Raw genomic sequence first — 22,826 nt, 5'->3', positions numbered from 1 at the left:
CCTAGGCAGTCCAAGATGCTCAGAGGAAGGAAAACATTCAGATTTAGAATTTTATACCCAGCATGGGTAAAGACGTTTTTCTTCTAAACAATGACTTTCTCATTCCTTTTGGCTGCCTTAAAATGTGACTACAGAAAAGCATCTTCTGTTTTGGCTTCCTATTGCATGCTTCAGTAAGCATAAAAACTTGCTGTGTTCCACCTCCCACCCCTCAGGTTGAAGGTAGTCCAAGTACCTGAGATTTTTACAGACATTTACTTTTTTTGTAGTTTATAATAGGTAGTTTACACAAGGCCTAAGAGCATGAACTCTAGAGTCTGTAGGCCTGGATTCAAAGCCAGCTCCACCACCACTTTGTGATTTCGAGCTAGTCACTTCTTTAAGCTTGTTTCCTCATCTGCAAAATGTGAATATATTACTGAACCAATCTCATAGGGTGGTTGTAAGAATTAAATAAAATAGTGTATGTAAAGGTTTCACTTGATATGTAAACATGTAACATATGCTCGATATCAGTCGTAATTATTGATTCAAAGACAGGCATTTCTTTCATTGTTCAAAAAAGACAAATCTGTGATTTTTCAAACTACACATGCCCACCACCTTAAGAATCACTGCTCTATACAGGTGCCCCTAAACTGCTTTTTTTAGTGCACATGAGCTTGGTTCCTCAGGCACCTATTTTACAATTGTCCTTATTGGCCACAATGCAGTGCCACCCAAGTTATGAGTGCATCACAATTGGTATTGTGAAGAAGTCACCAATGAGTATTTATAAAAAATTAGATGTCTTAAAAAATTAAGTTAAAAATAGAAAGGGCAGGTGCTTAGAATATAATCTGGCACTTGATTCATTTTACATTATAATTTTGTGCTTAGAAAATGGTCAGTGTCTTCTATCAATTTAAATACCTGGGAAATAAATACATTAATGTTCAGGGACCGATAAAAATTTTTGGACCCACCTGGGGCTTGCAACAGCTGGCCAGGTTATTACAGCTGGGGCAGCTAAACTGCGATTAAAAAAGAAAAGTAAAAAGTAAGACATTTTTCCAATGTCAGGCTGGCACATCTTGCCAATTTGAAATGAGCATAATAAAAAATATTCCATGTACTACACATTATTTTACTTGAGAGGGGTATAGAAACAAAAACCCATCACCAACCATAAATCCAGCTGTTCATACATATCTCATCAATGATTATGTATTTTATGGGATCTCTCTGAAAAATACAAATATTCCTTACTTCCAGTGAGAAAAGCTTTTCCTCTAAAGAAAATGTTAGAGCTAATGAATATCCCATGTTATTTTCTGTGGATATTGTCAGTAACAAAGCCAGTAAGTTGCAGTTTTTCTGCCTTTGTAGATAATGCAATCTTTTCCAAACCTGTCATGATTGTGATGGTCAGAGTATCACCTAAAATTTGAAAGTAAGTTAACCTGTAATTCTGTCATGTATTTATACAGCACTTGAAACAAAATTTAAAATATTATGTAAAATTACCTTCAGGCTATAAGGTGTGTATGAAGCCACTGAATTTTGTATTGAGACCTGGGTCTCATCTCCAAGATATTTCATCATGTATATGCAAATATTCCAAAATGCAAAAAATTCTGAAACACTTCTGGTCCCAAAAATTTCAGATAAAGGATAGTCAACTGTACTAATTGTTGCCCTGAGGGGAAATACGGGGTTAGGGTCCTGTGAGCTTGTCGTATTTTCACCAATTGATCAATACATAACCTTGCTTTATGTGTTTCTGTTAAGATACCTTATTTAACATTTAATATTGAATACACAGCCAACAGCACTGACTCTTACCACTCATGACTGAAAAAAGTTTACCTAACACCCATATTTTCTCCGTAAGGCATATCACATCCTTCTTGTGCTTAGGAATAACAGCACTTCTGCACTACACTCAGGGGTCATTTTAAACAGCAAAATCGCCAAAAAAAAAAAAGCCAAGAAACGTGAACAACATAGCACTAAATAGACCATGAAAGGGACACGGAACATCAACCTCATCTGGATACATCTGCATGTCAGGTGACTCAAATATTCTGCTGCTTTGTATGTGTCCATGAATGCAGCATGCACACTGATTTTGAAGTTACAAATAAACTTGAGTAGGCAAATTTGCAAATACAGAATCCACAAATGAGGATCGACTATGTTAATTTTCCCTAAAACAATTCATTCCTCCAAGATCACAAAGGTCTACTTTCCAGATTTGTAGGCTACGCTCAACAGTCATTTGTTACATAGCCTAAGAAAATGAAGACATTTCAAGAACAGATGAACATGATTTAACTTCATATCCCACTAGAAATACTTAATTCCAACAACCTAACATCACAGAGAAAGCTACTGTCTGTGCAAACCCTATCTGCAACACTTGATTTTGGAACTCGTGTAGGAACTTAAGGATTCAACTTCTAAAGTTTCTCAAACTGTTCTTTTAAAACCTCAAAGTTTGAACCATTTTGTATTAAAACTTTGAAAAATACAGTATATACTTTTCTGCCTTAAGTATTGAAGAAAACCTTTCACAGACCCAAAAGAAACTGTCTCAATGAACAGTCAGCCCCCCTGAAGGGTAGGTCCATGGTCAGAAACAATGCAAAATGACCAGAATGCCCACTAGAAGCAGAACTTGGCCACAGGGTAGGAGTGGGGTTTGTATGTCTTGAATTTCAAGAGGAAGCCAAAGTGAAAAGCATTCTAGGTACAGAGGCTTCCTTCACAAGGCTTCATCAGCAAGGAGAGCTGTCATTGTTACAAGCTAGGGTTTTATTTTTTGGATTTATTTAACCCCAAAGACAATAGAACTGTTTCTAGCATGACACAAGATAACTGCATGTGCTACGTAGCTAACTCTGACCATTAAAACCAGACCATTTTCTCAAAAGTGCAAATTGCCTGTAATTAGTTTTATACAGATATCCTGGGCCCCAGCCAGATCTAATTCCATCTTCTGGAAAAATAGAACCCCTACATCTTCAACAAGTACTTTGGATGATATGGTATATTGAAATTAAGTCACAATCACGAACTACCAAATTAAAGACCTTTCAATAATAAGGCTTAAAACTAATCATACTTTGTCAACATTTAATCAATATAAAAATTCTATCAAAGCCTATAAATATTATCTACATCCTTTTCTCCAAAGATAGATTAGCAGTTGTTGCTGTTTTAGACCACATAAATAAGGGTTTAAGCTAATGATCAAGCCTTGAACTCTCAATATAGTGATAAACTGGGGTAATTTAAATAGTTGACAGGGATCAGGCACTGCTGCTCACAAGTTTGAGATAAGCCTGGGCAACATAGTAACACCCCACAAAAAAAATAAGAAAAAGTGGCTGGGAGTGGTCACCTCTACATTTTTCCCTAGCTACTTGGGAGGCTGAGGCAGGAGGACCTCTTGAGCCCACGAGTTCAGAGGCCGTAGTGAGCTATGACTGTGCCATTGCACTCCATCATGAACAGAGCCAAGACTGTCTTAAAAAAAAAAGAAAAATTGATGGCTATCAGTTTTGTACATAAAATATTATGATCATTTAACAAATACAGATTGGTTCAAGAATTACTATGGAAATCTAAATTCACAAAATGCAGTAGAGGACTGTGGCCTTTTTACATAAAACCAAGACACCCTTGACTTCAACAGTCCATTTTTCATCAAAGAAGATTCTTCTCTCAGCTACTTCCAGCTCAGCACCATTAAGATATTATCTATTTATGCATGTCAATTATGAAGAGAATTAAAATTAAAAAGCAAAACCATGCACTGTTTAAGGAATTTTTATTAAAGCAAGAATTTTATAATCCAAATTATGTTTCCTTGCTCAGTTATCAATTCTGTTACTTAAAACAGAACTGACATTCTGAGCTATTCCACAGTAAAGAATTACAAAATTAAAGAAAGGAATGCTTTAAATTTTTGTACTTTGCTGAAAATTCTTTTTCCCAGGGTCTATAAAACATTAACTTGTTTTTATATTTTACTATTTTTTTGTGGTTTTTTGTTGTTTTTAAATCAATAAGTAATCTAGGACTAGCATTATGTTTGCTAGACCTGGCATTTGCTCGGTACATAAGGTTCAAAGTTTCCTTTCCTTTTTTTATTTATTTTATATTTTGCAATGTTTTTTTTCCATAATATTTAAGTTTTTTCGATGTTTAGATATTTTTCTTCGGTGAAGCACGAGAGTTTCTTTTCGTGGTCCCTGATCAATCTGTAAATGTAAAAAAAAAAAAAAAAAAAAAAAAAAAAAAAAAAACAATTTAAGATGACCAATACCAGCACTTGTCAGTAGCAAATTAAAGCCTTTGGCCAAATTCAATGTGCTGCCTGTTTCCATAAATAAAGCTTTATTGGAACACAGCCATACCCGTTTGTTTACATACTATCTATGGCTGCTTTTTTACTCTAACATCAGAGCAGATAATTCCAACACAGACAACATGGCCCACAAAGCCCAAAATATTTCCTATCTGGTCCTCTTACGGAAAAGGTTTGCCAATCCCTGGTCCTGATCCTAGCTCAACACAGCTGTGCAGCTGCATTACCCTGTTTCTGGAGAGTAATGAAAGGCAACAGTAGAGGCCCAAGGACAACTGGTGTAGCCACCACCCAATAAGGAGAGACATTAACTACAAAAGCCAGGTCCTGTTATAGGCTGTTTAATACAAACTACTATACAAATCTTTTTAAAGATTTTTAAAAAGCAAGTCAACACCAGGGTAACAGGTAAAATTTTCTTCAATTCCTCCATATTTGTACTTCTCTTTGAGAAATTAGCAATACCCACATTAATTGTAAAATGAATTTTTGTTATGTATGTTTCAAAATATGCTCAGCAAACTGTTATAAAAAATGAAGGAAAAAAGCTTAAAATAATTAACCAGAGGGGAAAACTCACTTTAAACAGTTGGAACACCAGTGGCACTGTTAACTGCTTTCTGGGCAGCCTCTTTAGCTTGGTGGGCTTGTAGTACAGCTACAGCTTCATCAACCTAAAAAAAGAGAAACAAGTTGGCTCAGAAAAACAGTAACTGGAAACAGAGTTTCAAAAATTGACACATGACTTCCCAACAAAGACAAACTCCTTTCCTCAGATGAAAGTGGAAAGAAGAACTGTAATTTTAAAAATCCCAAAGCATTCCAACTATATCCATGCCCTTTTGGGCCCATTACACCACTATCCTAGAATTATGAAATCCCCTCACAGTTCTTACTCTCCCCCTGTCAAAAACAAAAAAAAGTTGACAAGTGTCAACACTGACTGGATCTGAATCCAGTTCTCCCACTTACCAGCTGTGTAAGTGCTGGGCAAATTATTCAATCTGTTTCAATTTCCCTATCCATAAAATGGGGTAATAGTGCCATGTTATTATGCAGATTTACAATTAATATTTATAAAGCTCTTCATGTATATGGCATGTATAAAGCACTATGTAAATATTCTACAGAAGTTAAGTTCCTATAAAAAGCCCTGAAATACACAGTATGAGAGGCAACTAGGTAAATGATAAATTTAAATCACCTTAGAACGGAGAGACTCTGGAGACTCAAGCATATGAAGAAGTTCTGAATTATCAATCTCCAACAACATGCCAGTGATTTTGCCAGCAAGAGTAGGGTGCATGGCTTGAATAAGAGGAAACAGCCGTTCACCTAGAACAGAAACATCCAAAAACTCCTTCAATTAAGAAAATTTTAATGGCAAGCATTAAACTGGAAGTTTAAGAATCTTATGTATATAGCATATTATGGGCTAATCCATAATCCACTATTTCCTATGTCGTTCAGAAGAACAGTACAATCCACCACAAGGCTGTTAATTCCTCGCATTATCAGTTTGCCAATTAAGCTACGTTACCATCAGGTTGTTAAATCTATGCTTGGGCAAAGTTCAAAGTTGTCTTTTTATATGGTTCAAATTTCTTCTCCCCAAAATGGAGTAGGGTCCATGGTAATGCCCCAATATTCTATCCATTACTAAAAACACCCTTCTTTATTAGCTTTCCAGTATTTTAATACTTTAACTGCCATGTGAGTTGTATTTAACTCACACTAGCTTTGAGCCCAGGGTCTTATAAAGCAAACTTAACTTTGCATGTCTCTTCACCTTGGAAGCTGTAAGAACTACTTCAAGTTGCATATAATTCGTGCACAGAAAATAAAAAATAACAAATTTTTCATTAAATTAGAAATGATCGTTTTGTTTCCAAAGTTTTCATAATAAAACACTGTGGCCTCAAGAAAAAAAATTTTTTTTTCCAGTGTGGCAGTTACTGTGTTAATTAATTAGGCAGACTAAATGTGCCATCATTAATCATTCATGTCAATTCAGATAAATTCCACTGCCCTGTCATTTTTAGGTGCAAAGTGTGTCTAAGTGATCTTTATATTTTCTAGTTTCCTTGTAACTAACTAGGCAGGAGGACAAAGGTACTTACCCAACATTTGCTTTTGCTCTTGAGGAGGGGCAGATGCCAACATGGAAGCAGTCAAAGGTTCTTGACCTTGTACATGAACAGCAGGCTAGATATAAAATAGGAAAACTCTCAAGTTTAAAGTACAGAAGTTGGGCTGGGCACAGTGGTTCACGCCTGTAATCCTAGCACGCTGGGAGGCCGACAGAGGTGGGAGGATAGCTTGAACTCAGAAGTAAAAGCAAATACAAATAGTAACCAATGTATAATCATTAAAGTGATAAAGACTGCCATTTACACGATTAAGAGAAGCTCAGTGAGTTAGAAATACAGGCTAAGGTAGCTACTAACACCCATATGCTCAAATATGTACAATCACATTTGATCTTATTTCATTTTCTTTTTTACCATGACTCTTTGGAATCATGTTTATTTTATCATCAGTTCTGATCCCAGGGTCAGCAAAAAAGCCCAAGCTCGTGGTCAAACTAAACTTTCCTTCATCATTTTTCTTCCTTACAACTAACTACGCCAAACAAAACTCTCAAAACCACCCAAGTAATTCAAGATGGGGACTGCTGGTTGCTTATATAATTCCTATAAGACATAAGAAATTTTTATATACTAGTATCAGTTAATAAAATGTTCTAGATAGCTTAAGCTTTCATATCATGCAGTTGCCACAAATTTTTGATTTCAACCAAAGATTGTCATTTTTGTAAAGAAATCATTAAATCCACACCTGTTGCATGGTAACTTGTGGCTGTGCATTAAGATGTTGTTGAGGATTACGAACTCCCGCAGCATATTTGTACTGTGGAACGGTGCGGACAGCAGGAGTAGCTGCAGCAGCAGCAGCTGCAGGACGTGGACCCATTGTCTGTGTTGATGTGTTAGCTAAAAAATAAAAAGTTTTGTATTTTTTATCTTGCTATTTCAAATTGGAGATCAATTTTTACAGAAAGGGTTAAAACTCACCAACACGCTGTGTTGACATGACTCGTGGAACCTGGGAAGAAGCTGGTCTCATAGTACTAAATGGTGGTCTAGGAGCGGCTGGGCGGATAGCACCGGGCATATTTTGGAATGCTGCATTTAAAGATATGGGAATACTTACTGAGTCTAAGTGTTCACGCTACTTTTTTTGAGCTGAGCTTTGTACAAAAGGCTGAAAGTGACCAAATATAAATCCTCTTGCTATTTTCCCAGACTTATCAGATCAGAGCCATCAGTAAATGAAATATTAATTCATATAAGTACTTATAAATATCAGAAAGATGATACATGATAAAATTCCAAGTGCTCCTGGGACACAGCACTGTATCATAGGGCAAGACTTAAAATGCCAGGACCCCAACGCTCTTACATCAGAAAGAACAAGATCTTTTAAGAAATACTGACTCACCTATTATGAAAGTAAGAGTTGTATCATCCCCAAAATTTTTGCAAAGGGAAAAACCAGTGTAGATCTCACTATCTCACTAAGACAGGAATGGTGAAACACTGTTTTTTAATGCTAGATTCCCCAAAATGAACACCACAACCATAAGTTATGAAAAACAACAGTCAATATACTATTGAACAGCTAACTTGCCTCGTATGTATTTTCAACCAATTCTGACCTTAGTTAAGAGAGGGGGCAAAAAAAAGGCTTACGATGAGGTCTGGCACCCTGAGCAGTCCAGCGAGGACTTGGTCTTAGTTGAGCAATTTGGCTAGGAGGATAGTATGCAGCACGGTTCTGAGTCTACAGAAAAGAAGGAAGTGAAGAACTGATCAGGTGAAAAAAGAAAACAAATAATATTAACTAGTAATATGTCCTCAAAACATTTCCAGGCCCTCATGTTCAAGCATTTTTTTCCAATTCAGTCATAATTCACATGTCTCCTAAGAACGTTTACATCTTGAAGCTCCATTATTTTAGGGAGGTGAGGGGACAAAAGGCACTAGAAATGACCAAATATGAAAACCTTTACAAAGTTCTCATTCCTTCCTGAAACCTACCTGTGGGATAGCTGCCATGAAGTAACCTGAAGGAGGTGCTGGCTGATAGGGGTTGATTACGGGGTTGGGCACAGCTCGTACACTTGCCATTCTCTGCATATACTGGTTAGTGAGGTGAGCCTGGCGCTCTTCTTTGCGCTGAGCTAAAGCTACATACAATGGCTTGGTGGCCACAATTCTACCATTCATTTCTGTAACTGCTTTAGTGGCTTCTTCTGGTGAGGAGAAACATACAAAACCAAACCCTTTGCTGCGACCACCCTCCATCATAACCTATAAAGAGAAAAAATATATATAATAAAGTTAACGCAATGGTAGAATGAAGTACAAAAAAGAGCACTGCCAGTCAGAGTTAATTATAGTTACTGAACCAAATAACTAAACTGTTAATGCTGTAATCATCTTTTATTTACCCTGAGTTCACAATTTTTCCTTAATACCCAAATATTAAGGGCAAGTTACACATATGCATTATCCTAGCCAAGAGAGCTAAAAGAAAAGAGGTAGAGGCACACAACAGCTATCTTTTAAGATTTTAGATATTTGATGTTAGATTTTTAATATTAAAATTTAATTACCTAAATAAATATATCCCAGTCCTAATAAATGGACTTTCTGGCACCATTAAAAACATCCCCACTGAAATTTTGATTATTCTAGCAATTCAAGCCCACAGGATCTTTTACTACTCTTTTGAGAAAAAAGTAGTTGAACCTTACAATATCTACATTTTAAAATAAAAGTTCACATTCAAGTGCAAAGGTGCCATAAATATTATGGTATAAACAACACTCAAGAGAAAGCTTCTAAAACTGACTGTGAAGATCTTTTAAATGTGCAATGAAGGCCAGGCGTGGTGGCTCACGCCTGTAATCCTAGCACTCTGGGAGGCCAAGACGGGAGGATCGTTTGAGCTCAGGAGTTCAAAACCAGCCTGAGCAAGACCAAGACCCCGTCTCCATTAAAAAAATAGAAAGAAATTAGCTGGACAACTAAAAATATACAGAAAAATTAGCCGGGCATGGTGGTGCATGCCTGTAGTCCCAGCTACTCAGGAGACTGAGGCAGGAGGATCGCTTGAGCCCAGGAATTTGAGGTTGCTGAGAGTTGATGCCATGGCACTCTAGCCAGGGCAACAGAGTGAGACTCTGTTTCAAAAAAAAAATAAAACAAAATAAAATAAAAGAGCAATTAAGACATATAAAGAACCCCTTACTAGCCCAGCAATATAAATAAGCATGTTATAAAACTAAATTAAACAATATCCTGATGGCATAGCAACTAAAAAAACAGCCTATAAAACAGAATCCAGAAACATATCCATCCAATTATGGGAACTTAGTACATTAACATTTTAAAATAGTGGAAAAAGGATGGATTTTGGACTACTCAGTACAAGGCACACTGGACTGGGACAAATGAAAAAAACTAAGCTAGAGCTTGCTCATTCATATCACAGTGAAAAGTCATTAAGTGCCAGGGAGAGTCTGCGTCTGAACGTAAGTACAGATTGTAGAGAAAAATCTTTCTAAAATGACACAAAACTGTAAGTGAAAGACCACAAGAAAATATTTGCAATGTAAAACAAATGCTCCCTAAATCAATAAAGACAAACCCCATGTAAAAGTATGCAAAGAAAAGGTGAAAGTAGTAAACACTTGAAAGCACATCACTAAGTCAAAAAAAATACATCTGAGGGGCCAAGCGCAGTGGCTCCCATCCGTAATTCCAGCATTTAGGGAGGATCACTTAAGCCCAGGAGTTTGAGACCACACTATGCAAAACAGTGAGACCCCATCGCTAAAAACATTAAAAAATAAAAAATCTGAAAAGATGAGATACCACTTTCTACTAAATTGACAAATCTGTTAAGACCAGTAGAAATTTGTTTAGCCTTTTTGGACAATTTGGTTGTCTCAATTTTATATACATTACCACTAAACAACAATTCCAATCCTAGAAATTTAGATGCAAGAATGTTTAGTAGAGCAACGGTTCTAACAGTGGAAACATGCAAAGCAACCCAAATGTTTATCAATACAGGTATAGTAAAATAAATTATGGTACAACTACTACATGAATGTCTGGCACTTACAAAAAAAAAAAATACCTGAAATAAATGTGGTCTAGATCTACTATTAAGTGAAAAGGCAAATCATGTAGTATGACCTCATTTTCTAAAAAACTTTATATGTACATAAAAGGTGCTTGAACAATATGGAAAAGAAGTCAGAAGGATATACAAACCGCAACGACTTCTCCCCCTCCCCCCCTTTTTTAATTGCAACAGCATCTTTTACAGACTGCAAATAGCGGAATGAAGGGGTCACTTTTCACCCTTCTGTCTTATTTGATAAATCTGTTTTTTCAGCAATCATTAAATTAACATAATGACCTCCTCTTCCAGAATAAATTATTGCCAACCCTTTCACCTACCTGCAAATAGTGAGTGATATTACAATCCACAAAGGACTTTTAAAATAGACTTTAAGATTCTCCTCTGAAAAACATGCCTGCTTCATACACTCAGAATAAACTGACAAATATTCAATTTAAACGACTTTCAGTGAACACATTGAGGAGAGACATTGAGGAATATACTCTATCATACTTCCAAGTACTCTTAGAAAAGCACAGGCTGGAACACAAGGAAATCATTGCATCTGCATTTTTACTTGGATTCACCTACCTTGCCCCCTAACATTTCCTCATTCTCATAGAAGCTCCCTTGGAGTGGCCAGGAAAAGCTGAGTAGAAAGACCAGCTACAGGGTCATTTCAGATTAGTGAGTTATAATTTTTCCTGTGCACTCTTCCCCCACACAAGCAAAATTATATACGTACAAAACTTTGCATACAGAGGGATTCTTAGACCATGGACACTAGCCAAAGACATCTATAGCAGAGGCTCTTAAATCAAAATTTCAGAATGTGGACTCCAATCCATCCTATACATTGTGTTTTTTAATCTCTGATTTCAAGTAAAAGGAAACACGATCTCTTATCTTTACTTTCGTGGGTGGGGGGGAATTGAGGTTTAACTACCCAGAATGAATTGTGTAAATGAACAGATTAGAACCACAGCAGCAATTATAGTTCCCTAATAATTTACCTTCTTTAACCAGTAAAATAACTAATTTAACAGAGTATGGAACAGTGCATATCATGTGAGGATTAATTACTATGGTCATCAAATGCAGCATTCCTTGGGAAAGAGTTCAGAAATTGTCATCTTCGAAAGTAACTACCAATAGGCTACATCTATTTCAAATGTGAATGTGAGTAATGAAGCAAAAACTTGACTTCTTAAAACAAACAAACAAACAAAAATAACCCTGATGTTTTTCTGGAAGAAAACTATTTGCCTATTTGTTTACAAAGCAGGCACTCTAGTGGATATATTAATGTGAAATTCATATTACATGTTTTATATACATACATCTATATAATGAATGGATTTTTCCAGTCTCAAAAAAATGCACCATTATGTTTTTTACCTTTGCACTAGTGATTGTACCAAATGGAGAAAACTCTTTCCGGAGACGTTCATCATCAATACCATCATCAAGATTTTTCACATAAAGGTTAACACCCTAAAAAGAAGAAAACTGTTAGAAAAGGGAAACCATAGTGGTATTTATGCACACCTACTATTTTATCCCATGTTTCTTCTCCTATTCCCCTTCTCAAACCCCACAGTTACTTGGCAGTAACTGAAATGAACATAAAATAGGTTTCCTTATTCCTGTTTTATTTTGCTTGTTCAATTAAAAATGAACCTGGTATCTGGTGATCCTATCTTGCTTCATCTGTTCAAATTTGCGCTTAAGTTCCGTCTGCCGTTCCACTTTTTTCTGAGCTCGACCAACATATATTTGTTTTCCATTGAGCTCCTTTCCATTCATCTCATCCACAGCCTTACAAAGAAAAAAAAAAAATCACAAAACTTCTAATCAACAACTTGTAATATAGAAGTTCATTTCTTTGACAGTAAATTTCTTTTACTTTTATTTTTTATTTAAATTTGTAATTTTTTTTTTTGAGAAGGGGTGGGGGTTGTGTAGAGGGGTGCTCTGCCTTGTTTCTTTTTTTTTTTTTTTGAGACAGATTGCCCTAGGTAGAATGTAGTTACAACGTTGTAGCTCACTGCAACCTCCAACTCCTGGGCTCTAAGTGATCCTTCTACCTCAGCCTCCTGAGTAGCTGGGACTATAGGCACACACAACGCCCGGCAGATTTGTTTTTTTCTTTTTGGTAGTAACAGGGTTTCACTCTTGCTCAGGATAGTCTTGAACTCCTCAGCTCAAGCAATCCTCCCACTTAGGCCTCCCAGCATGCTAGGATTACAGGTGTGGTAAGCCACCACACCCTTCTTTAACAGTAAATTTTTAAATTACAAAAGCTAAACATAGATTCATCCCAAAATCTTGAGGTTTTGGGACAATATGGATTCTCAATTTATATTTTCCAAACTAATGCAGAAAATGCAAATAGTTGAAAATAATACAGGAACATACATATAAAATAGCCATTGGTATGCATATAAATTTCAACACAGGATCAACTCAATATCCCTTCTTCCTATTGAATACAGAAAGACCACATTGCATTTAATTAGTAGATTTAAGTCTTACTTTCTGTGCATCTTCATGCCTTTCAAAGCTTACAAATCCAAATCCTTTGGATTTTCCACTTTCATCAGTCATTACTTTCACACTTAAGGCAGGGCCTAAAAAAATTTTTTAAATAATTCAGAGATATTCCATACAACATTTAGTTCATACATGTCAAATTTCAACATACAAAAACAAAGCCACATAAAAAAATTCTAAGACTCCAGAAATTGATTCCTCCTCCAAGCCTTCCATATCCCAGGCACCTACTTTTCTCTTCTAAGACCATTCATTACTACAAAGTAAATACTTAGTATTCCTTAAAAGATACCTCCTCCTTCCATGTAAAAAGATATGTTTTAAACAAACAGCTATAAAAGTTTTCTTCTAAGCTCTAGTCCAAATCAGAGTTGCATTTTTTTACCCACTAATTTTAATTTATGAGAATTAAGAAACAAGAATTTAAGGCTTGGCCCATATGATTTTCCACAGGGAAGGGAAGAATAATACATGCTTGGACCCTTTGGTAAAAAACAGCTGAAATCACCCTATAGGAGGTGCATGTTACTGTAGATATGTTTTCCTCCCTATCCCTCAAGTGGAAGAAATACTTAACTGAGGTAGGTGGTACCTCAGGCAAGTGGGAGCATAAAAGGTTAAAAATCACATTTGATTACAGAGAATTTGGAAGATGTACAGGCACAGATAAACTGTTTCTTCTGAATGTGCCTCTGTCCTAAGGCCATACTTCAAATCTCTGCCACGCAAGAAAAGTCAAAAAAATATGACATATTTACATATTAGTGGCCAACTCACATAGTTCATTTGGGATAAGTGGCTAACACCACCTAACTTGTTCAAAGGACTGGAGGTTTTAATGTGGCATGTCAGCCTAGCAATAAAGTATTAGATTTCCTAATTCTCTATTATTTGACATACTTAAAAAAAAAAAAAGAAAAAAGCCACCTCTAAGTTCAACAAAAGGAAAACAAAGGATAGGGTCAAACAAATCATCTGTAATGTACACTTTCTAATCTGTTAACACCTACCTAAAGGCAGGCTGGTTTACATTTCATTAGTACCATGTTTTATGAAGTTACTTTGAAATGCAAGGAAAAGCTCTTTTAAGATCCTATGAATCCAGAAGGCTGTCCCAAAGAGGTATCCCTGGAAAATCTGGATTTTTGGCTTCACCTTTGAAAGTCATTGTTTTAAACTGCTCAAACATGTTACTAAGACTGGCTAGGCTAAAAAGCTGGCCAGCTATACTGTCCTGTAACTAGAAACTACATTCCATGTAAGTTGGCTGTGTTAAATGTATACCTGATGAGATGGGATCTGTAAGTACATAAATCCTACATCTTAATGCAGCAAAACCTTTAAAAAATCTGTTCTACTCAGTCATATCTTATTGTGATAATTCAATGCTAGTAACCTTTAATCTAAGCTGCACATTAGCTCTATACCAGGTATTAGGAAAAAAAAACTGATAAAAATGAAAATCATGAACTACATAGGTTTCTATCTATATGCTACCATGTAATATAATGGCCAGTAGCTTAATTGAAATAACTACCAATATTAAGTACTATGTAAGTCTCATCTGTTTACTTTTTTAGTGTAAAGAATTAGCCAAAATCAATGTTGAGCAAATACTCTGAATTTTGAGTGTAAAAATTTAATTCAGACACATTACCAAACTTGCCAAAGAGATCCTTAAGGCGCTCATCATCCATGTCTTCTCCAAAATTCTTGATGTAAACATTGGTGAACTCTTTTGCCCTAGCTCCGAGTTCTGCTTCTCTTTCTTTACGAGACTTAAATCGTCCAACAAATCTAATAAAATATGTAAGGACTATAACATTAGGTTCTATTTTATAAAGTTCAGATTAATTAAGGCTGATTGATGGTTGATTCCATAATTGTTACCGAAAATTTTCAGAATCTAATAAAAAACACACTACAAAATAGAAATAGGGCCTTAGTTGGAGATATGAAAACATGAAATATGTGAACAATAAATCTCTTAACTACAACCACAAAAAAGGAATACTTCTTTCTGCTCTCTAGCTAACCCAAGGTTAAAGGTATGTATCACTTCTGTCAATACAAATGAATGAAAGTGTGTATAACACACCAATGAAAAGACCTAAAGAAAAATTTTCATCTTTGCTGTGCCCTTGCACTTTCTTTGCCACCGCCTAAAATAAAAATTTAAATTTCCCAATCCTGTACTCTCTAACATACAACAGCCTGGTATAACTTTAGCATTTTCAAAAAAAAAAAAAAAAAATTAAAAACATAATTTTCCCTTAATATAAAAGTAGTAAACTAAACATGTTATAGGATATTGTAATACACAGCAAAGTAAAAGGAAAAACCATCTCCCATATATCACCTAGCATCAGTTTTAGCATAAGTTCTCTATCTGTTCAAAAATATTCATTAGTGAAGATACCTACAGTTTTATTTCCTTATTCTCCCTAAAACATGGTGGGGCTTGGCTTCTCTGTTCCATAGTTTTTGAAAAGTTTTGGAAGAATACTATTTCATTGTGGACATTACAACTTTCTTTTGTAAATAAATAATGCTGTAACTTTTTTTCCTTTTTAAGAGACTTTGTCTATTAATATTTTCCTTAGGCTGGAGTATAGTGCCTACTAACAGGCATGATCATATTGCACTACAGCCTTGAACTGCTAAGCTCAAGCAATCCTCCTTGGCCTTAGTATAACAGGGACTACAGGCACTAGTAATGTTGCAACCTGTATTTGGGATAGTTACAAAAATCACAGTAGTTCAAAGGAAAACAAATGCTCTTGAGATTATTTATACATGTAAGTCAAACCATTTGCCAAGAGGGCTATATCATTTTTATACTCAAAACAGAAATAAATCACTTCTGAATCCCATCAGTGTTGGGCATTCTTTATTTTTCCTAAAGTGCTACTGAAAGGCATTTGTGAGTACTAATGATGCTATTTCTCTCATTTAAAGATGAGAGAAAAGATTTCTAAAAATTAGCCTTGGTAAACATGGGTCACTATTGAGGAGTTGTATATTGCGAAGTCTTTCTTTAACCATGGAATTGACACAGACCATACCACTTGATGCAGTGATTTATGCATCAACCAGACCTTAAAGAGTGATGTAGTTGTCTTAAAACCAAAATCCAACTTGCATGCCATCACTACAGTTTACTACACAGCAACAAGAACATACATCATTTAAAATAAGACCATACCAGCTAAAGTTTCCCAGATTAAGTGAAATCCACTGACATTGAGGACAAAAATTTTAAGATTTGTCATTTCTTTGACAAATCATAAAATCAAATCTGCATCTCAAACTGTAGTAGAAATGGCCTTGTAGAATGGGTTTTATCAATGCCAGTAATTTAAAAGCTTGCAACTTTTAAAAATAAGTATACTTCAAGAAAAATCAAGTATATTTCAGGACAGATTAATCATGAAAACTTGATTTAATTCTGCTTCATTTTTATACTACAAATCAATAAATGCAGCAATATCAGCAGTATGGCTACATATAAAGAGTGGGCTGTGAATTCAGGCCACTGGGTATGTATCAGCTGTCAGTCTGTCATACCAGCATATAAAAGCAGATTATTTTAGCCTCAGTTCCCTCAACTATAAAATGAGCTAATTTAATCAGTACATCAGGAATTACATTCAGTTTGACTAATTCCTGATTTTTCAACAATGCACTTATTTTAAGCTTTATATCCCTGTTTACCTACCTTCACCTTTCTTTTGGTTTGAATGTTGGTCAATTATATTAAACCCACTGTTAACTTGTATGTTACATTCAATGTGGAGAAAACACAATTATAAAATCAAGATGTAGTTTATTAATTTTCCCTCCAATGTCTGCTAAGAGTACAAATATTAACTTTTAAAATGAAGGATCTGGAACTATTAAAAACAGATCTTAAATACGATTAAGGAGATCATACTCACACTTTGCGATCATTTAGAAGCATCCCATTCATTTTTTCAATAGCTCTTTCAGCTGCTTCCTGTGTCTCAAAGTGTACAAATCCATAGCCCTTGGAACCATTTTCATCACAAACCACCTAGGAAAAAACGTATACCCATTTCTCATTATTTGCTATTGACTTAATATTTTCCAATGTTGAGAGATTATCTGTTAGCCACCTAACCTGGGTATTTGTGAAATAAAGATACCCATTAACAGCACAGTACTAAAGTATTAAACTAAAAGTAGCTAAACACTGTAAATATGTTTACCTGTCATACTTTTGCTTACCTTACATGAAAGGATGTTACCAAAAGCAGAAAATGTATCATACAGTGCTTTATTATCAATGGATTTGTCCAAATTTTTAATGAATATGTTGCCTACTCCACTTTTGCGAAGTGATGGATCACGCTGAGACCACATGATGCGTACTGGCTTGCCCTTTATAACATCAAAATTCATGGTGTCCAAAGCACGCTCCGCTGTACGAAAGACATTTTCAGAGTGAATATTACTTCAATATTCTTACTGGCCCCTTATGATTATTTAAGCTATGGTGGGAGGGAATGGGTGGGCACATGGGTCTGACAGCTGACTCTTCCCCTTTAAACTTCAACATGCTGGGCCTTTTCAATTACACACTTGTCTATATTTAAATTGCATAATGCCAAAAAAAAAAAAAAAAAGACAAATATCAGAAGCCCCAATTTTCCTATACATGAAAGGATGGCATATTGGTAATAACTAATAAATTTCTGAAAGAATCTCTCCCCTTAATTGCCATTAACTCCTAGTCAACATAAAGCCAAGATTCCTTCACATATCCATTTAATAGGCAATCTAAAAGATTTCAGACAATTATAAATTGATAGTTTATGGACTTAAGCATTTTAACTGCTTCGTATTTGCTAAAATTGGTCATTTCCTTGCTTGTTACTAACAATAATTTACAAAAACTAGCCCATTTCTTAAAAAACAAGTTTCTGAATAGGGGAATTTCAGTGATTAATGATACAATTTCCTATTACCACGTAAAAAAAATACGAAAGTCTAGAATAAGATTTGAATCATGTTCTCAAAAACTAAGTTGGACATATTTCATTGCATAATATTCCAGAATTCTTAAAAATACCAGATCTGCAATACTCACAATTCACTTTTAATGCTTTCTTGACACATAAAATCAATTTTATCTTTGATCACTGATTTACTTAACTGACAACTTAATCAAGTTATTCTGGACAGTGCTTAAAAATTTCAAAATTCACCCTATAATTAATTTCAGGGTCCATGAAGGATTGAATTATGTATATTTACCCTATTAAAGTTAAGGCTCTAAATTGGAAAAAAGTATATCTTTAAGTAAAAAGACTAGTCCCTAAAGAGGGGCGAAACAGTCCATTTGAAGTCCTGAAACAATTTCCACAAACTCTGTGCTCACGTAACTGTAGAGTTATTGACAGGACAAATTTTCCAGCCAGTTCCAGTTTCTAGAATATAGTGATAATCAGCTGTCAGCTCATTATCAATTGTACACACCTACTCAGTTCCCCTAGTTTTTTTTTTTTTAGCTGACTTTGCTTGAGCTTCTTTTCAATGAGTCACCTCTTCCTATTAAATTGAATACTGGTCACTTTCAGAAGCTATTCCACAAGTCCATCAATATAGCAATAAATAAAAAAAGAAAATCACTAAAAAAAAACTATTTGGAAAGAAGTTGTACATAAAGAAATGGAAGATGGAAAAATGCTATCTTCTTTTGAGCAGTTTTGGAACTGGTCTACATGTAGACACTAATAACACATACAGTGTACTGTAACCATGGCAACCTGAAGTTCAACTTTTCAAATCCCAAGAAATTTTTAAAAATTGTTTTTTTGATCTAAAAATGTTAAGTTTAGAAAGAATAACACTTTCAAGTTACCATTTTATGGTCTCCAGAATCCATTCTAGTTTTCTCTACCAACTCTTTATATTGTCATTACTAACCCCAAGGTTATTCTCCCTAATCTGACATCCAGTAATACATCTTGCCTACAGTTTAGGACTGTTATGAAATGGTATCTGGAGTTGCTGCTTACAGAGCAGAAGGGCAGTAAACCTCCAGTACAGTTTTACAACTTCTAGCTCTGTGTCACTCAATATTCTGCTCACCCAAAATCTATCAACTTTACCTAGTAAAAAGATGATCATTAACCTAAATTCTACTGAATGAATTTAATGAAATTGAACTTTAAATTCCATCCTTAAGGCCTTTTCTACTAAAATAAAAATTAATCCCCTTTACTTTAAAATACTTGATATATAGTCAAGCAGACCATTAGAAAAAAGTGAAATTGGGCCATATAATGGAGTGAAGTTGACTTCTGGAAGTCAATTGATCCAGATTAAAGAAAAATCCTAGCAATTTATCAGGTCATGAAGCTTTATGTTTGCCAAATTTTGTTTTTGGGAATTAACTTCAAAATACAAACACAAGGTTAGCTGCATTTCCCCCCCAATAGATTTCAACCTCAATTTAGTCTCAGTTAGTTCGTACTCAATCTTCCCCAAGATTTATAGACATTGTGGACCACTTTTAATAAGGAGAAACTTTAACTACTCGAATGCTACAGATAAGAATGGTCAAGTTGAGATTACATTAACAAGTAACATTTTACAGCCAAAACTGGTGAATATGTTTTTAAGAAGAAACCCCAAAACCACAGGAGCTATTTCAGAAGGGAACAAATAACATACTAAACAAATTGCCAGTATTGTGAAACTAAGGTCTAATTGATTAAAATGATCTAAGTTGCCTAAGAAAACAGCCCTTCAAAGTAGTCGTCTTCCACATCCCCTCCTCCCATCCTGCTGTTAATGGAAGAGAAATGCTTGATCTCAGGGAAAACCCCCACTGCACGTCTCGTTGGTCAATTGCATTTCTAGATCCATCAGTCACTGATGAGCTATTAAGAGTGGAATCACAAACCTGAGGACCACCACCACACATAACCATATTAACTTTATTCTAAGGCCTAGTGGCTCTCCCAGGCGATTGGGCCAGCAGCAGGACCAGGCCTCGGGCCTGTGAGGTTACAGGGTTCAACACGTGGTATTTTTCGAGCACTGAATCGCACTTCCTCCCGAGACTGGAGCGCCGGGAAGAGACCGGGGTGGCGAGAACGCCTCCATCTCTCACCCGGGAAGGCGACTCTGCACTCGAAGCCCCGGAATCTCGCCGCTACCGGCGGGAGTATCGTGGAAGAACCGAATCTCACCCACCCTCCCAGCGCGTCATCATCCTAAAGTTTGAGAGCTTCTGAGGCCGAGAAAATGGTCGCAAAGGAGGAAGTGGCCCGGCGTGCGGCTGCCGGCTGCGCGGGTCCCCGCGGGCACGGGGAACGCGGCTCCGGGTGATCGGGCCGGGGCGTCGGCGCCCGAGCGTCTCCCTGCCAGACCCCGGGGGTGACATGCCCTCCTATCCCACTCCCCCCTCCCCTGGGCCCGCCGGCCTAGCCCGCCCGCCGCCGCCCGAGCCTCATGGCCGCCCGCCCGCCGAGCCCGGCGCTCACCGTCCGCCGGCTGCTGGAAGTTCACATACGCGTAGCCCAAGGAGCGGCGGGTGATCATGTCCCTGCAGACCCGGATGGAGAGGATGGGCCCGGCCGGGCTGAACTTCTCGTAGAGCATCGCCTCGGTCACGTCGGGGTGTAGATCCCCCACATAAAGCGAGGCCATGGGGTAGCTGGGGGCGCTGGGGTTCATTTCGGCACGGCTGCCCGCAGGGCCACAGGCCGCGACCTTTCCGTGAGAGGAGAGCGAGTGCTGGGGCCGGGGGCCGGAGCCGGGGGGATGGGAGCGGGGGCAAGCGCAGAGGGACAAAAATCAACCGGAACCGAAAACTACTCAACGGCCGCAGAACGGGGTCGGTCCGCCGCCGCTGGCTGCCGGCTGCCGGCTGGGAGCGAGGGTGGCGGTGTCGGTCCGGGCCACGGGAAGGCCTCGGTCTCTTGGTTCCTTCTTGGAGCTGCTGTGGGGCCGCGGGCGGGCGGTTCGGTCTCGGCTGCTTCACCGGGTTATTTTATAAAAGAGGAAAAAAAAAATAAAAGTCTCCGGCGGGGGAGACGCGGAATTTTTGTAAATTTTTTTTGGGTTTTTTAAAAGATTTTTTTAGATTTTTTTTGGATTTTTTAATAATAAATGTGTGTTCCGAGCCCGGAGCACACACTCCGCACTCTCAGCACTAACCGCCGGGGAGAAGGGGAAGCACCGCCTCCTGCACCCTCTACTTATACCCCCCGCCGCACTCGCCCCGCCCCCGCGCGTCTGACGCCAGGGCTCTACGCGAGCGTCAGCGCCGGAGGAGGAGGAGAAAAGGAGGCGAGGGGAGGAGGGAAGAGAAAACAGGAGGAGGAAAGAGCTGAGAGGAAGGGAGAGGTGGCGGCGGCGGCTGCTGCGGGTGTGGGGGTGGGGCTGGGGTACAGGGGCGGGGCCTCTGCGCACGCGCCGCGTCCGGGGGCGGGGCCCGCGCTGCGTAGACCTCGTGGGGGAGGGGAGGACCGGCTCGCGGGCGGTCCTCAGAGGAGTTGGTTGGGACGGCCCCTGCTCGCACACGCCCCGCCCCCACCTCCACCCGGAGGAGCGTTAACCCGTCACCGCGGCAGTGGGCGGTGCGCGGCGCTTCCGGGTTCCTCCGGGCTAACCACCCCTCACGTGCTCAGCCGCCTGGGGTCCGTTCTTGCCGCTGCCCGCCCGGCTCCACTAGCACCCGCCTCCGGGGATGCCGGGCACGAGTGGGCCGGCGTGATCCCCTCCAGGCCCGGTTTCCGAAACGTGCATGGAAGGAGCCAGGGGCGGCTCCTCTCTCCTACCCGGACAGCACTACGAATCCCAGCGGGCAGCGCCGCCGCGCGCGTCGGCTGCAAGAGCGGTGCCTGCTGGGAGCTGGAGTCCCCAACGGCCGCGGCGCTCGCTGACCCCAGCTGGCCGCGGGTCCCGGCCGCCCGCTCCGGGACCCCAACCGTCCTGGGCGCCAGACCCCCGTCGCGGTCCCGCGGAGCTTCCAGCGGGGGGAGGGGTCTTGCGTTCCTTGTCCTCTGCTTTTCGTGCCCAGCTCTGCTCGGTGTCTGCACTAGACGATGTGTTGGTCAAAGTGGCTTTAATTTGGGGTAGCTGTGTTGGAGGGCTTTGGTCACTTATTACCGTAAGGTGCCAGGTTGGGATCATTGATTCGTGCTGTTCCTGCCAGACATTTCTTCGCGTTATAAAACAACTCGAGAAAAATGAATGTTTTTCTTTACGGTATGAGTGACAACACAGTCACTCGCATGTGGCACCACAGCCTTGCAACCAGACAAAATTAGGAGAGTCTAAACGGCATAATTTTAAATAAATATTTTGCACATTAGTTGTGTGTTTTAAGAGTAATGCTAAATTTAATGAATTGATAGCTGTGAAAAATACCGGCTATAGAAATGACATCACCTCAACATACCAATTCCACGTGAAAGTAGTAATGTGCTTTTACAGTTTCAAAGCACTTGCATAAACATACTATCATTTGTTCCTGAGAGCAATCTTGTGTGGGAGGTGGAGCAAATAGTAGTAGTAACTATTTTACTGTTAAGGGAACAGTATCAAAGAAGTTAAATGATTGCCCTATTCATTCTTAAATTCAGTAAACTTTAATGAATTACCAACTGTATTACCAGGTGTGGATTGGGTACTTTATGTCTGTTCTCATTTAATGACAGTTAAAAACAATAGAATCCCACATAAA

General features: G+C 38.3%; 1 protein-coding gene across 2 annotated transcripts; it reads right to left on the bottom strand.

Moving 5' to 3' along the window:
- Positions 1-3,797: 3,797 nt before the first annotated feature.
- On the bottom strand, positions 3,798-21,534 carry PABPC1 (poly(A) binding protein cytoplasmic 1). 2 transcript variants are annotated; one of them, XM_045560386.1, is made up of 15 exons: positions 20,620-21,534; positions 17,354-17,547; positions 17,044-17,159; positions 14,763-14,902; positions 13,088-13,182; positions 12,233-12,370; positions 11,951-12,046; positions 8,455-8,727; positions 8,107-8,197; positions 7,429-7,539; positions 7,193-7,347; positions 6,475-6,559; positions 5,559-5,689; positions 4,935-5,028; positions 3,798-4,247 (listed from the first exon to the last, which is right to left on the bottom strand). In XM_045560386.1, exons 1-14 carry the CDS (start codon positions 20,810-20,812, stop codon positions 4,936-4,938), a joined length of 1,911 nt encoding a protein of 636 aa, XP_045416342.1. In that variant the 5' UTR covers positions 20,813-21,534; the 3' UTR covers positions 3,798-4,247; position 4,935. The 2 variants fall into 2 exon arrangements, with proteins under 2 accessions (XP_045416342.1, XP_045416343.1); XM_045560387.1 differs by having other exon boundaries at positions 4,232-5,028.
- Positions 21,535-22,826: the final 1,292 nt, after the last annotated feature.

This window comes from Lemur catta, chromosome 9, assembly GCF_020740605.2.
Source record: "Lemur catta isolate mLemCat1 chromosome 9, mLemCat1.pri, whole genome shotgun sequence".
Lineage (NCBI taxonomy): Eukaryota > Metazoa > Chordata > Mammalia > Primates > Lemuridae > Lemur > Lemur catta.
Note: the sequence above shows the minus strand (reverse complement) of the source record. Positions and strands in the feature narration are given on the sequence as shown.

Coding starts and splice junctions, on each gene's coding strand:
- PABPC1 (XM_045560386.1), bottom strand. CDS start 20,812: ATGAACCCCAGCGCCCCCAGCTACCCCATGGCCTCGCTTTATGTGGGG. Junction 13,183..14,762: donor GGATCTCTTTGGCAAGTTTG/GTAATGTGTCTG, acceptor AAATTTTTTTAG/GCCCTGCCTTAAGTGTGAAA. Junction 8,728..11,950: donor GTACAATCACTAGTGCAAAG/GTAAAAAACATA, acceptor TTCTCTTTATAG/GTTATGATGGAGGGTGGTCG.